The sequence below is a fragment of the Etheostoma spectabile genome, chromosome 22 (genome assembly GCF_008692095.1).
Source record: "Etheostoma spectabile isolate EspeVRDwgs_2016 chromosome 22, UIUC_Espe_1.0, whole genome shotgun sequence".
Classification (NCBI taxonomy): Eukaryota; Metazoa; Chordata; class Actinopteri; order Perciformes; family Percidae; genus Etheostoma; species Etheostoma spectabile.
Window position 1 is genome coordinate 15,259,848 of NC_045754.1, and position 13,273 is coordinate 15,273,120.

At 39.5% G+C, this 13,273-nt stretch overlaps 1 protein-coding gene across 3 annotated transcripts in view; it reads right to left on the reverse strand.

Annotated features, from left to right (window-relative positions):
- Nucleotides 1-13,273, reverse strand: part of pip4k2aa (phosphatidylinositol-5-phosphate 4-kinase, type II, alpha a) — a 52,045-nt gene that overhangs the window by 4,656 nt on the left and 34,116 nt on the right. Inside the window, exons 2-9 of one of the 3 annotated variants that reach the window (XM_032503624.1) lie at nt 13,175-13,273; nt 12,934-13,030; nt 9,667-9,819; nt 8,893-9,039; nt 8,387-8,425; nt 4,449-4,556; nt 607-720; nt 178-418 (exon numbers count right to left, since the gene is read on the reverse strand). In XM_032503624.1, the coding sequence (XP_032359515.1) occupies nt 178-418; nt 607-720; nt 4,449-4,556; nt 8,387-8,425; nt 8,893-9,039; nt 9,667-9,819; nt 12,934-13,030; nt 13,175-13,273 (998 nt within the window). Of the gene's footprint in view, nt 1-177; nt 419-606; nt 721-4,439; nt 4,557-8,386; nt 8,426-8,892; nt 9,040-9,666; nt 9,820-12,933; nt 13,031-13,174 lie in introns of all 3 variants that reach the window. The other 2 variants (XM_032503623.1, XM_032503625.1) reach the window with 2 other exon arrangements.

Consider the following 13,273-nt stretch of genomic DNA (forward strand, 5'->3'; position numbering starts at 1 on the left):
TTCTGACAGCAGCAGGTTTGACAACTAAAATGAGAACTAAAATACCCAGTAGGGGGAGCTCTTAGTACTGTATATATTATTTAGCTGTTAAATACAAGCCTCACATTGCAAGGGTTGTCTCGGTTGTAATTTTCAAGCTTATAATACAATGTAAAACACATGCATCTGGCTGCTTACTATCGTTGCTTTTGATGGCGTAGACGTCAATAGTGGGATCAAACTCTCCAGGTGATAGCGGCTTAGTGCTGTCCAGAGTGTTGCTGGGGCTGTCGGGAGGCGTTCCAATGCCCCCTCCGTCACTCTCGCCCTCCTCCTCAGCCTCATTGTCCTCGCTCTCCACCTCTTCTTGCTCGGCTCGCTCCACATCGTGGATCCCCACCAGCAGACTGTAGTCCATGAGCTTCAGCTGGGCCAGGAACTGAGGCCGATGGTAGACATTGGGACAGTAGTGGGATAAAAAGCAAGTGAGGAGTGTTTGAGGCGGAGGAAGATAGCAAAGAGGTCAAAGGAGGGGAAAGGTGAAAGAGAAAATGTATTAATACAGACAGAAAGGGGTGACACAGAGGGGCAGGCGGGGGGTTTTCTATCATGTTCATTAATACATACCTCCACATCTTTCCTAAGCTTCTCCAGGAACATTTTCTTGTTCTCCCCATCAATGTAGATCTTCTGCCCATCATTGATGAAGTCATTGTCCTTGTAGGTTGGCAGCTCCTTGGCCTGCCCATTAGTATTGGAGATTAGCAGCCACAAAAACAACAGTCAAAACCACAACACTAGACTGTCAAAACCGTGAGAGGCATGGTACTGCAGGCAGCAGACCTGGGCAAAAATGTGACAATTCTGGTGCTTATATTGCTTGTTCATTTTTCTTTTAGAAGAATAGGAGTAAGTGTCCATTAACACCAGTTCATCCAATCACACAAATTTGAATCCTTAAATATAGTATATTTGGTCAAAAAATGACTAGAAAGAAACAACTTACTAAAAGCAATAACACCAGCATCAGTGTTCTTCATCTAAGAATATTAACGATTTAATATACTGTATACATCATTACACAAGACTAAGAAATAACAACTATAAGGGATATTTCAAAATGCGTGATGACAAAGACGAATTCTAATCTTAGATATTAGTCATGTCAGTTGGTTTAACTGTATCTGCCCAACAAGACAACCTGCATGTTGAAATACCCTGTTGTCATAAATGAGACTTTGAGCCTATGGTTTGTTTGATCCGCCTGTCTGATTCAGCCAAATACAACACATATTACTAGTCAAATGAGTTGGCTGACATGGTATAGGCAGTCTGTCCAAACCAAGGCTGACCGTGTAAAACCGTACATGCAGCATGCTCGATGCAGGGTACAGATCCATCTGATGCACTCATTTGTTTATTTTCCATATTGTTTACAGTGAAATGTATTCACTTCTCAGTACCAAGAAACACAGGGGACTCAGCATTATTGTGACACTTTGTACAGAAGTTTGGACAACTTTTGAAATGCATCTGGTAGATCTATACACTTTGTGTCATGAAAAAAGGCTGTCCAACTCAAAGCCATGAAACACTATTGTTGCCACTGGGCTGGTCTCCAAATAAGCATCCCGTTCTTATCAGTTTGATGTCCCTCATTGAGACAAATTATACAATCATCGTTCATGTAAGATGCTTCTCGGAAACCAGACTGTGGTTTGCATCTAATTTAAACTCTTTTTATAATCCTGTAAAGCCAGCGCACTGTATCTTTAGGATGGATGCCCCTATTCCGCGTACAAGCAGAATGAAGGAGATTCCTATTTAAGTGTCTATCTACTGGGATTAATTCACGTTTTAACCAGGCTGCTGCGCAACTGCCAGCAGCCTGAAGAGGGGAGAGGTGTTATGTGAGGAGTGATAGGGGACTAGTTCTGAGTCACTGAGGAGAAAGAGAGCAGGATATGAGGTAAAAGGGCAGCAGCCGCAGTTTAGCCGCTACAGTGTTTCTATGGCAGCAGGAGAAGAGGAGCAACACAACAGCATTTTGTAGCACTAGAATGAGCTTGGACAGCACACACTGACAAACATACATACACGTAGATTACTCCTTAACACAGACCAAGACAGGAATACTTCTCACAAGACATTTGAGCACACATATATACAGACATAGACCTCCAATTTGCAAGAAATATGGGATGTCCAACTTGCTAGACTAAATATTGATGCAACAAAAAAAGTTAATGAGGACGCAACATAAGGCTGACTGCAAAGAGGGGTCATAACCTGAAAGTTTTCTACAGGCCTGTCTTCTAAACCAACACCACAACCCTTACATTCATCCATCTTTTTTACACTGTCAACAACCTTTTTATTTCTATGTTGTACATTCTCAGTCTTTCTAACTGGTTCATTTAGTCTTATGTTTTCTCCCAGTCATGCATGGGATTCTGTCAGTTACTGCTATTCTCTATCACGACGACTGCATTGAAATGTGTCCGACTCTTTGAGTAATGAGGAAGTAAATAGAAAAACAGAAAGATATATTTGAGACAGAAAGAAAGTGTGTGTTGCTAATGAGGCTTGTAAAGCTGTGTGAAAGGTAAATTTCTTCCGACTTTGGAAAATGTAACTCATTTCTTTTTTATCTCCAGTCAGCTAATTGGAAACTGAATCTTGGCCTTTAGCAACGTTGATGTCTTGCTGTCTCAGAAGAACAATGCTTTGCCTTTCTGAAGGATTTTTGGTTTGCTAATACTGGGGGGTTTCTACTGTACACCTTTGTATCCAGTTAAATTCCCACTGTTATGTTAGTAGTATGTTTGTTTGTCACTGTAAACTTTATGTGGCAATGTCATTCAATACTATGATCAGCTAATAGCAAATCTGTAGGTTCCTATCAACCACATGCAGGGCAACATTGATCGAGCACTTCATGTTTTTATTTAACATTGTTATCGGCAAACACAGTATAAGCTGTGTATATCATGTAGGCACAATCAATTGTTTGGGATGTGAATGAGAACAATGTGCTCTTTATAACACAACTGTTTTGAAATATGTAAGCTAGGCATAAACAATATAAAAAACGTCCTACAAATAGTTTGCACCTAAATAGTTTTGTCAGATGTTCCCTTTAATGAGCCAACTATTTATGCCTCTATACTAAAAGCAACATATCTGAAACCATTATGGCTGACACAGGCAGAACTGTTTTTTAGTGAGGAAAAAAACTAGAAACTAATTCAGAGAAATGAGACCCAGGTAACTGCCATTCTCACTCAAGAATGCCAACAATGGTGACTTATAAAACGCTTATTATCTCAGGGGGGAATTTGGTGTGATGACCAGCGCATACCATACAGCCTTTAAAAAAACAAAATTAAAACAACACAACAAACCTAGAGCCCGACCGATATTATCGCCAACAAGTTATTTATAAACCTGATATTCCAATATACTGGCTGAAAAAAAGAAAATCCAGTAACGCATAACAAAACATAAACAGATTACCCTAACATTAGTTATACGAGTTCTCACTCAAATACTATGATACTAATTTGACAGATTTTAACAGAACAGATAAATATATTCAAGTTCTGATAAATAAAATGTATAAAAATACAAACTTAAGATATGAAACTTTATTAAAGTCCTTTGAACACAAACACATTAACAAAAGAAATCAGTGTTGCCAACAGGGACGCTGTAGAGCACCCTCTGGTGGACAAACTATTCAATGCCAACACTCATAACATGGTTGACTGTCCCTTTTTGTTTTATTATTTTAAATATTGATTTATTAGAGTTAGTTATTTGTCATTATAAATGATTCTGATGAATGAATATTTTATTTATATATATATATATATACACACACACTGTATATATATTTCTTCGGGTTCTCTCCATTACAGGCTACATTACAGCTTGCTTTTAACTTAACTTGCTTTGAACTTTTCCAAAACTATTCTTCATTGATTTAGAAGACAAATCGAAGTGCACTCTGTTTTATGCACTGCTGTGGTTAGAGTACACAGGTCGGTTAATGCGGTCTGCTTATCAATTTGTACTGCAGAGCATAGTAGAATTTTGCGTAACTCACTTAGTTATAGTTTAAAAAAAGCAAAAAAGCAAGGAAGTTCTCTTTCTGAATCAAATCAACTGTCCAGGTATGTTCTCTTTCCATCTCCGGTTCCTAAACAGTGTTTCAGATATATGTTGTTGCTGTTGAGTGAACGGTGGGAACAAAAACAAACTGTCTGGCAAAATTAAAACTGAACTTGCTGTCAAGTTACGCAAAAGGTGACTGTAAATGGATGAGAGTGCAAAATATGGCTTTGAAAGAACAGCGTATCAGCTTGGACAAGACGAGGAAACGAAAATGCCCGACTGTACAATAACAATAAGATTGGTTTAATAGATCATGCCTGGTGTATGAGCCCTGGTTCTCTTACATCTCTTACGTGTTTCATGGCGCAGTAAAAGCGCGTGGCAATCCGCAGTGTTTGCAGCCTTTGCTGAACGTTACCAGATTTGGGCCGCAGGGGCACATCCTCTGGTTGGGGCGGCTGCTAGAAAAGGGGGAGCGAGGGAGGGACGGTAGGGGTGGAGGAAAGGAGAGAAGAAAGGAGAGGGGAAGGAAGTTGGAAGTAAAGGCAAAGTGTTTAAAATGGAACAGAACACAATTGTTTTTCAAATTGGTAGACGGTTGGAAAGGGCATAAACGCGAAAGATCTGTATAAAATTAATTAAATCCAATGACGATGTAAATAAGAGTAATAATTTTTGCAGTTATACTATTTCCATGTTCTTAGTGTCATTAATCAATAGGATTTATATTTAATGTATGCATGACTCTGGTCTGCCTACACTGGTATTTTGAGCATATGCTATATATACTATAAGGAGGACAGGAGTTGAAATTACAAAGAGCAAGGAAACAATCGTAAACTATTTAGCATTCTATAAATCTATATTTTGCCAAACATCAATTGAGGTATAGCACTATTTCTAAGGGATTACAATTACTGGATAAGGTGCTAATTAAATTTCAAGGCAGTTCACACTCAGTCATTCAAGGGAGATACCAGCAGATGCGTGGCATGAGGAGAGTAAAGAACAACAAACAACTGTAGCAGATAGCTACTGAGCAAAGACTGAACTGAATGGAGACATATGGAACTCCACAAACCAAAGACCATAACTTACAAACAAAAACCCTCTATATTTTCCAGGTCACATAACAAATACTTCGACTGCACGAATGACCTACACCAGTATTTGATAAATTGTGGGTCAGTCTCCAAAATGGGTCTTGGACACGCTTTTGTGGTTAACCACAAAGAAAGTAAAGTAAAGAAAGTAACTGGTATGATTTGATGGGCCTAAGTGAGACCAAATCCACCTAGTTTGGGCTCTAATTAACATAATTTGAGAGCAAAACAAATTAAACCCACTGATCATCTGCTTGGTGAAATGCTGTACATAAATGTGTCCGAAAGCCAAGTGCTGCTTTTTGATAGCCAAACCCTGAGACAACAGCTACTAAGAACCGCAAAAAGTATTTTATGAAAATAAAACGTCTTATGTGGGTAGAACAGAACATGTCCACAGTGTGCAGAAGAATGGAGCTGGTGTTCATACCCAACGGAATGTGTTAGCAATAATGTAACTTCAAAAAAGATGCAGAAAAACATTAAAAACCATGCAGATGCATGCATGAAAGGGAGACGGTCATGCAGTCAGGGGAGAACCCTTCCGGGCTTGTTGTTTGTGTGTGTGTGTGTGAAACCATTTTTTTAAACTCCCACACACCCACACAGTACCTACTAAACAGAACTCAATGATTTTCCTTTCATTTGGCATAATGCGCCCTCTTCTTCATTTGACTGGTCAACTGCAGCATGTGAGTGTTCACATTGGTGTTGGTGTAGTGTTCACATACTGGACTTATTCATAGCCACTTGAGCCATTGCAGTAGTTAACTGCAGGTTCGTTCTGTAACTGTGTGTATGTACAAAGGTGTTTCATGTGGAGAAACCAGCATGTATCTCGTCAGATCCTTGTCTTGGATGTCTGAGTCTTAGATGGCTCTCTGAGACCTGCTGTAAGTTGGATGTGAACATGTGTGCACATTAAAAAGTGTATTATCATGTACTGTATTTTGCATTCTGCATGTGACTAAAAACAGTGAAAGGCTTTACTTATGGTGACAATTACTGTACAATGCTTATTGTATTAGCTGCATTTCACTGAAAGGTAAAACAACCGCATAATTCCCCAGAGGCTAACAGCAACAACTTATGTTTGAGTTAAGAGTCAGTGTTGGATAATAACATCTTTGTAAGATAGCTTGGCAAAAATAGATCCTGTTGCTTCTCTATTGATAGTAAATGATGTTTTACACAATTTTGAGCCGCAGACAAAAAGAGGTCAAACAGGAGCCTCATATGTGTTAAAACCTCAGCACCTTTGTTTTTCCATTCACCTGTTTTAACCCCAATAATGTTTTGTTTCTTCTTCCATTTACAGTAGGCTATATTTAGTTCGGGGATTCCCTGGTCTTCCACGCCTCATTGCATGGTGCCCCACGATTAAGCCCCTGTAAAACACGGTGGAAAGTTTTAAACCCTTCTGGGTCAAAACTGTGATGCTCTCATTTAAAAAAACCTTTTCATGGTCAGAGAAACCTTTGCAGAGCAATGTGTGGAGACATGCAATGAAAAACAAAACATTTTGGACAATCATCCCCATCCAAAACTGCTGAACTGACAAGTCAAATAGTGTTTAAGGACGCAGTCAGCCATTTAAAAGGCCAAAGCCTATATCAATATAAGAAAATATTGTTTATGTTTGCTAAAATTCTTATTGTTTGCTAATCCAATTTTAACAGGATGCACAGTAAACCATCAGACACTTCACAATTTCAGTGATACAAATCATTTTTGACACGCGACTGTCCATGCAGCCAAGAGCATAAACCATTTCCGTTTTCTCATCATTAGGATTGATGATGATAATAATAATAATAATAATAAAAATAATAATAATAATAATTTGTATAGCGCTTTTCAAGGACCCAAAGTTGCTTCCAGGGCACAGAAGAAGACAAAACAAGGCTAACCGAAAAAAACAAAAAAACAACACCAAACAAAATTTTATACTTCTTGTTGCTGCCGAGAAAAAAGGGTCCAAGGACAAGTCAGTGCGTCTCCTGTGGCGGAGGCGATATGCTATCACCACCATAGGGGTGCTATGTGCTGACGTCATACACGCACGCACGCACGCACGACCACTCAAAATCATGAGACATCTGATCGAATAAAACTCTGAACTCAACATATACCCAGACACACACGCAAACCTCAATCTTTCTCACACAGACAGCAGGCATGGGAACTGATGGAACAGCAGAAGCGAGGTTAGAGGGGATGAAGCAAAGTAAAGAGACACAAATAGCGTGCAAGGGATAGAAAGGGAATGGGGTGATGAAGTAGGTGCTAACTGAAGGAGACGGATATTTGCTACGGTCATCCTCACCCAAAGGTAAATAAAAAGTAGACACCAACGTTTTGTTAGTGTGACCATTTGGGTGATGACAATAGGTCTGGAATTGTTTGAAGCTGTGTCGTATATCAAACCAATGGAAACAGTTTGTTCTCTCTCTCTCATTCTCTAATTGTCCACATGGCTTTTAATGGACATGGAGTTAAATCAGAATAACTGATTCATTTTCAGTACACGGCATCAGTGTTTTAACTATTTGAAAAATCGCACGTATTTGTAAAAAAACGAGATTCCAGCAATGTGCAAGTGCTATCGAAGTGCCCATCTGTTGAATCCACATCGACTTCAACCTCCACTGTCATCAGAACCAGCTGTTGTTTTAGTAATGCACCTCCTGACGTGCTGAAAGGACAGTGGCCTGTTTAAAGGAAAAAAAATACTTTTGGAGCGAGCTACATGAAAAGCAATACAAGATGAAAATGGACATTTTTTATGTTGACGGATTCACTAGTTTTATTTCCTTCACAAAAAAATAGAAAGTGGGAGATTGTGAAGTGGAAGTGTCCCCTCGCTCCCCCAAAAATAGACTCCGAAAATAGACTAGAAAAGTGGTTTGCATATTGACATGCAATAAGGTTGTGTCGGTGTGGATACAGGTGTAGCGCATCAGATTTGAGAGCCAGATGAAGATATTCCATTGACGCTTTAAATACACGCTGGCAGTGTTTCTTTTTATGTTTTGACATTGTTCTAACTGTTGGGCTAGTTTGATGCCTGTGTTTACAATGCTTTTAAATTGTAGCACTCAGATTTAATATTATTGTCTCTTTAAAGCGTACAGTAAAGTTGTGTGGGTATGTAACAGTGGATCCCGGCTCACGGCAGGTGACTGTACCTTCTCCTTGTCGCTGGCCTCTCTTGCCACAGTGGAACCCTAGAAACAAAAGAAAGGAAATTACTCTCCATAAACCTGTTGTTAGTAGAAACACAGGAAAATGTTTCTGTAGTCTTTCCCTCACCGCCCTACTTATACAGATACTCCTAACCCTTGTGCATGTCTGAACACAGAAGCTCACCCTATAAGGCATGCAAGGTGCAATGGCTTCAAATGGATTAAAACAGCTTCACTCTATTCTGACTGCTTATTACCCAATAAATGATCCCTCTTGTGTTAATCAAACCTTGTTTGGACAACTTTGGGTATACAGTTTTTACAAATGGTTGTTTAAAGGCTTGACTTGTACATGAGCTTTTACAAAATATTTGAACTACAAACAAGCCTATCTTGGGGGGAAAAAACTCAAAAACTATCAGATAAACAATTCTTGTTCTTGCACCAAAAGCTCAAAGGATCAGTGAAAACAAGTCCTTTTAATGATCCCCTAATGATTCCCCTCCTACCTTAAGATCATATTTTTTGTAGACAGAAAGGCGGTGAGAGAAGACATTGCGTGTAACAATCATGTAGGTCTCATCTCCATCCACGGTGAGCCGGTAAATCCCCAGAAACTGAGGGAGCAGTGTGTTGCCATGGCACTCCACGATGAACTACCAAAAGAAAGTGAGGAATATGAATTTATTGCCCTTTTATGGTCACAATGTATGCTTACTGCTCGCATTAGAGGGGAGATGGTAAGTAATTGACAAAGAAATGCTATAAAGCGTGATCCCTTTAAGACTTAGTATCATACTGTGACAAATAGACAGAAATAAACAGGCAACAGATAACTGTCCTGGGATATTAATCTGTACCCTGACATTTTTTATAATGTTTTAACCAATAGGTAGCAAAAGTTGTAAAACTGCATCACTGATGTTGACGCACTGGGTAAAAGGTCCTTGACTTGTGCATGCTGTAGGCCTGTGTGTCAGTTTGTAATAAAGTTCGACAAAAAGGAGGTAAAGACAAATATTAAAATTCTGCATGTGTGTTTAGAATGTATTCCCCCTTTTTTTTTTTACTAGTTCCTTCAAACAAATGAGAAAGAAATACTGTCCTCTGAAGTCCTGTGTGGTTCTAAGAGATGTGTTTGTCTCAGAAGGGGGTTTTAGGGTTTTAGTGGGGTAAAAGCCTATTGCTGAGGTGTTTAGAGTCTACCAAAGACACACAACTTTAGAAAGCCTATCTTATTGAAGAATTAAGACTTGCATTTATATACAATATTGTAAGATCACCTGATGATATTTCTTCAGAATGTTATGCATCTCTGCAACATCCTCGCTGCTGATGGTCTTGATAACGTAGCGTTTGTCATAAGAGGTGTGGAAGCGGGCCCCGCTTCGTCCCTGGGCCTCGCTGTTCAAGGGAGCACTGCGTGTCAGAGAGTTCTGAAAACACACAGAGCAAAGATAGAAGGTTCTGAATAATGTTTATCAGGATGTACACACTGAGATACAATTAGTTGTCACATGTGCATTATTTGCACTGCCTTCAGAAAGCCGAAAAAAGATTGCTCTGTCTCACTAAATACCGAAAACATGTTGTTAAAAAAACGCTTGTTTAACTATGAGTCAAAATCCACATTGACCTCTTATGTTTAAATCTCTGCTGGTGCAACAATTTTCTCAGTTGGTTGAAATAGTCCTGCCACAACCCTGTTGTCTGACCATCTTCCACTTTCCAGTCTAAACATGTGGGCTTCTGACCCCTACGCCTGCTCCCTGTCCTCTTCCCGACTTTGGAGCTCAACAGTAACCTGATCCAACACCCCTGGCTCAAGGCCTCATTCTCAAGAATTCCTCATGTCCACTGCCCTCAGCTCACTCTCCCCTCTTCCAAGTCATAGGCTGTATCGCTTGTATTGCAAAGTAAGGACTAACCTATAAGGTGCAAACTAAATAGGAGGACTGTATCACGTTTAGAACTGTATCACGTAAAAACATGTACCTAAACACTAGGGATTTGCACTTCTGTACTCTTAAATGTAGTCGGTGTTGTTACCAGACGGTAAGAGCCGTGGAGAGTCTTGCACTGAGAAAACAAGCTCAAATACCTTTTTACCCTACAGTCACATTAGCTACAAAAGACAGCAACACACACTTGCTTGATGGGCATTCCTGGGCGTGCCTAGTCTACTCCTGGTTGCTTAGCGTTTGACACCGTGACGCTTCTGTATCGATAGTAGCATGCTATTACCTAGTATCTGCAAGAGGTCTCACAAGTCACTTCAGAGGTATTGTCAAGTCAGAAGAACAATGTTTTTGGATATAAACGTATGTATTTCTCGATAGGGGTAACAATATATATAAGATAAAATGGCAAACATATCAGATATATACAGAAACAGCTTGTCGCTTATCCCTGGCAAGCGGCCACTCCCATTGAAAATGAATTGCAGCCTGTTGCTTTTTTGCTGTCTCTTGTAGCTTATGTGGCTGAGGGGTAATTCTTCACTGCTCCATCTTTCTTTTTCGTTTTTTTTTTTTTTTTGTCACAGGTTGAAAATGTTAAAGAGGTCCTTTGCCTGAGGCTGGCATAGTTGAAAAGCTTTTTAAAGTAAAATCCTAATGGCTTTGTTTTAGTCATTTTCTCCAACAGGTATTTATCATAATGTAGGGGAAAGGTTTATCTGTTTGCGCTTCAGTTACCCTCACAAAACTTAATTCAATACTGCTAGCACTGCTCATTAAAACTAATGGTTACTGTGCATGTCCTCAAAAGAGCCTTCAGCTCGTGGTACCCATTGGCTGTAATGAGGAATATTACCTATGTAATTAAAAATAATACTAACAGGCTTTTAGAGCAAGGCAAAACCGACACACTTTTTTGACCACAATGTGCCTAGTGCCTCATGAAGGAAATAGTTTAATGTTGAAAATTTCACGACATTCCTTTGCACTGGCCATTGTCTTAACACCCCAACTGCCCACTCACTGCAGCCAGCCGAACCCTAATGTAAACATGAGAGAAGGACAGCTGCAGCGAGCTGGGACACAACCACCTCTAAATACTGCCAACTCATTGCCTGCACTGGTAGAGGGGATTTACTAGAGAGTGGAAAATAAAGTAAATCAAGGCTATAACAAAGAGGGAAAGGTAAAAGTGGGGCCGGCACAAGGCATAAGCAAACTAAGCGGCAGTTTGGGCCCCCAATCGAGTGTTCATTTTTTTTTATACATATTAAATAACTTAAACAAGTGACATAAATGAATAATTCAAATTGTACACCTCCACATTTCCAAAAAAAACAAAAAGCATCCGTTAATGCTTTAGCCGCATCTGAGTCAGATTTAGGGTATGAGCACTGCAAGACACATAAAAAGCTCTTTTAACCAATAGCCTAGCTTGCACACCTTTGTTTTTTCTAGTCTCTAAGTGAGGTTAAAGAAAACTTTGGAGTGCTGCTCAATTTTAGGGGGAGCAAGATCGAAAGGTCCGCAGGGAACAATGTGAGCTTCTTGGGGGAAAACTCTCTTGTGGAGAGGAGGTTGTACTTCATGGTAACGCACTGGCTGTGGAGATACAAAGGCTTTCTGAACTTCCACAAACTATGATGACCGCCCTTGAGCTTCACACATACAGTACCTCTCCCAAAATGAGTTGTGTGAGGTTTACCCAAATCATTGGGTAGCTCTCAGGATTGCCTGCACTTTGCACTCAGTTTTCAACAATAATTGTCATTGCTGAAGCCTTGCTGTTATTACGTTTCTGATTTCTCAGTTTTGTCATTATTTTAGCAAATTTATTTAACTTTATTTGATATGTTTTAAGAGTTTGTTTTTAGAAGTTTCAAAGAGTTAGTAAAAGTTATAGTTAAACGTTGGAATGCTGATGCACTTTCATTATTTAAGTATCTCTTTTTTTGTAACATTCTATTCTATGTAGGTATTGCTCTTCTCCAGCTGACCATCCCAAAAATGCACCAGAATACAAGAAATCACATCTACCAAAATCTGAATTTTCTGGGGGAGTACACCCAGACCCCCCCCTCCCCATTTGCACCCATTTTTGCACAAATAGGGTAGGGAAGGAGGGTCCTTATGTATCTGTGCTCAGGGGGACAGTAATTCATAATCCGTCACTGTATCAATACATAACCTGCCTGTATTCATTTAGAATGTAACATTATAGTGTGACATTTGTGTCAATTATCACATATCACTGTGTCAAACACAGAGCTCCACGTGGTTGGAGGGGGACCCAAAAACAAATTCTGCTTAAGGTCCCTAAAAGACACGGGCCGGCACTAAAAAACACAACGATACCCTAGTTTAGACTGTGATCAACTTTTAAAGTGTTTAATGAGCTTGTGGCACCAATGGGTTCCATGTACTGGATACATAAGGTGTGGATACATTTAAGGATAATGTGTTGAATGTATAATCATCACTGTTTAAGAGTTGGAACTCTCTCACGTGGCAATTCACACTGATCTAGTACTACAAAGGAAACAAAAAATATTTGAACCACAAGTGGTAGTAATGTTGCTAGGCTTTTCCTACCAAGAAGTCCTGATCATCGATGCCAAACCTCTCTCTGAGGTTTCGAAACACCAAAGGGCAGTATTCCTTGAACTTGAAATGGCTGGGCATGTTCTCCCTGTGTGTATATAAAAAAAAGAAAGAAGACAAAACAAAAAAACACAAGTGATGGAGTTTATGAGATGTTCTAGGTCCTAAATAATATTTCACAGAATGTTTTGTGAAATACAAAAATGATATAACATATTTATGAAGACCTTACTTGTTGAAGAGGTGGTTGTCCACTTTTATCTTAGAATAGGCCTTGAAGTCGTCTGGCATGAGCATAATGGGAATCTGAACATGGCTTAACTCATTTATC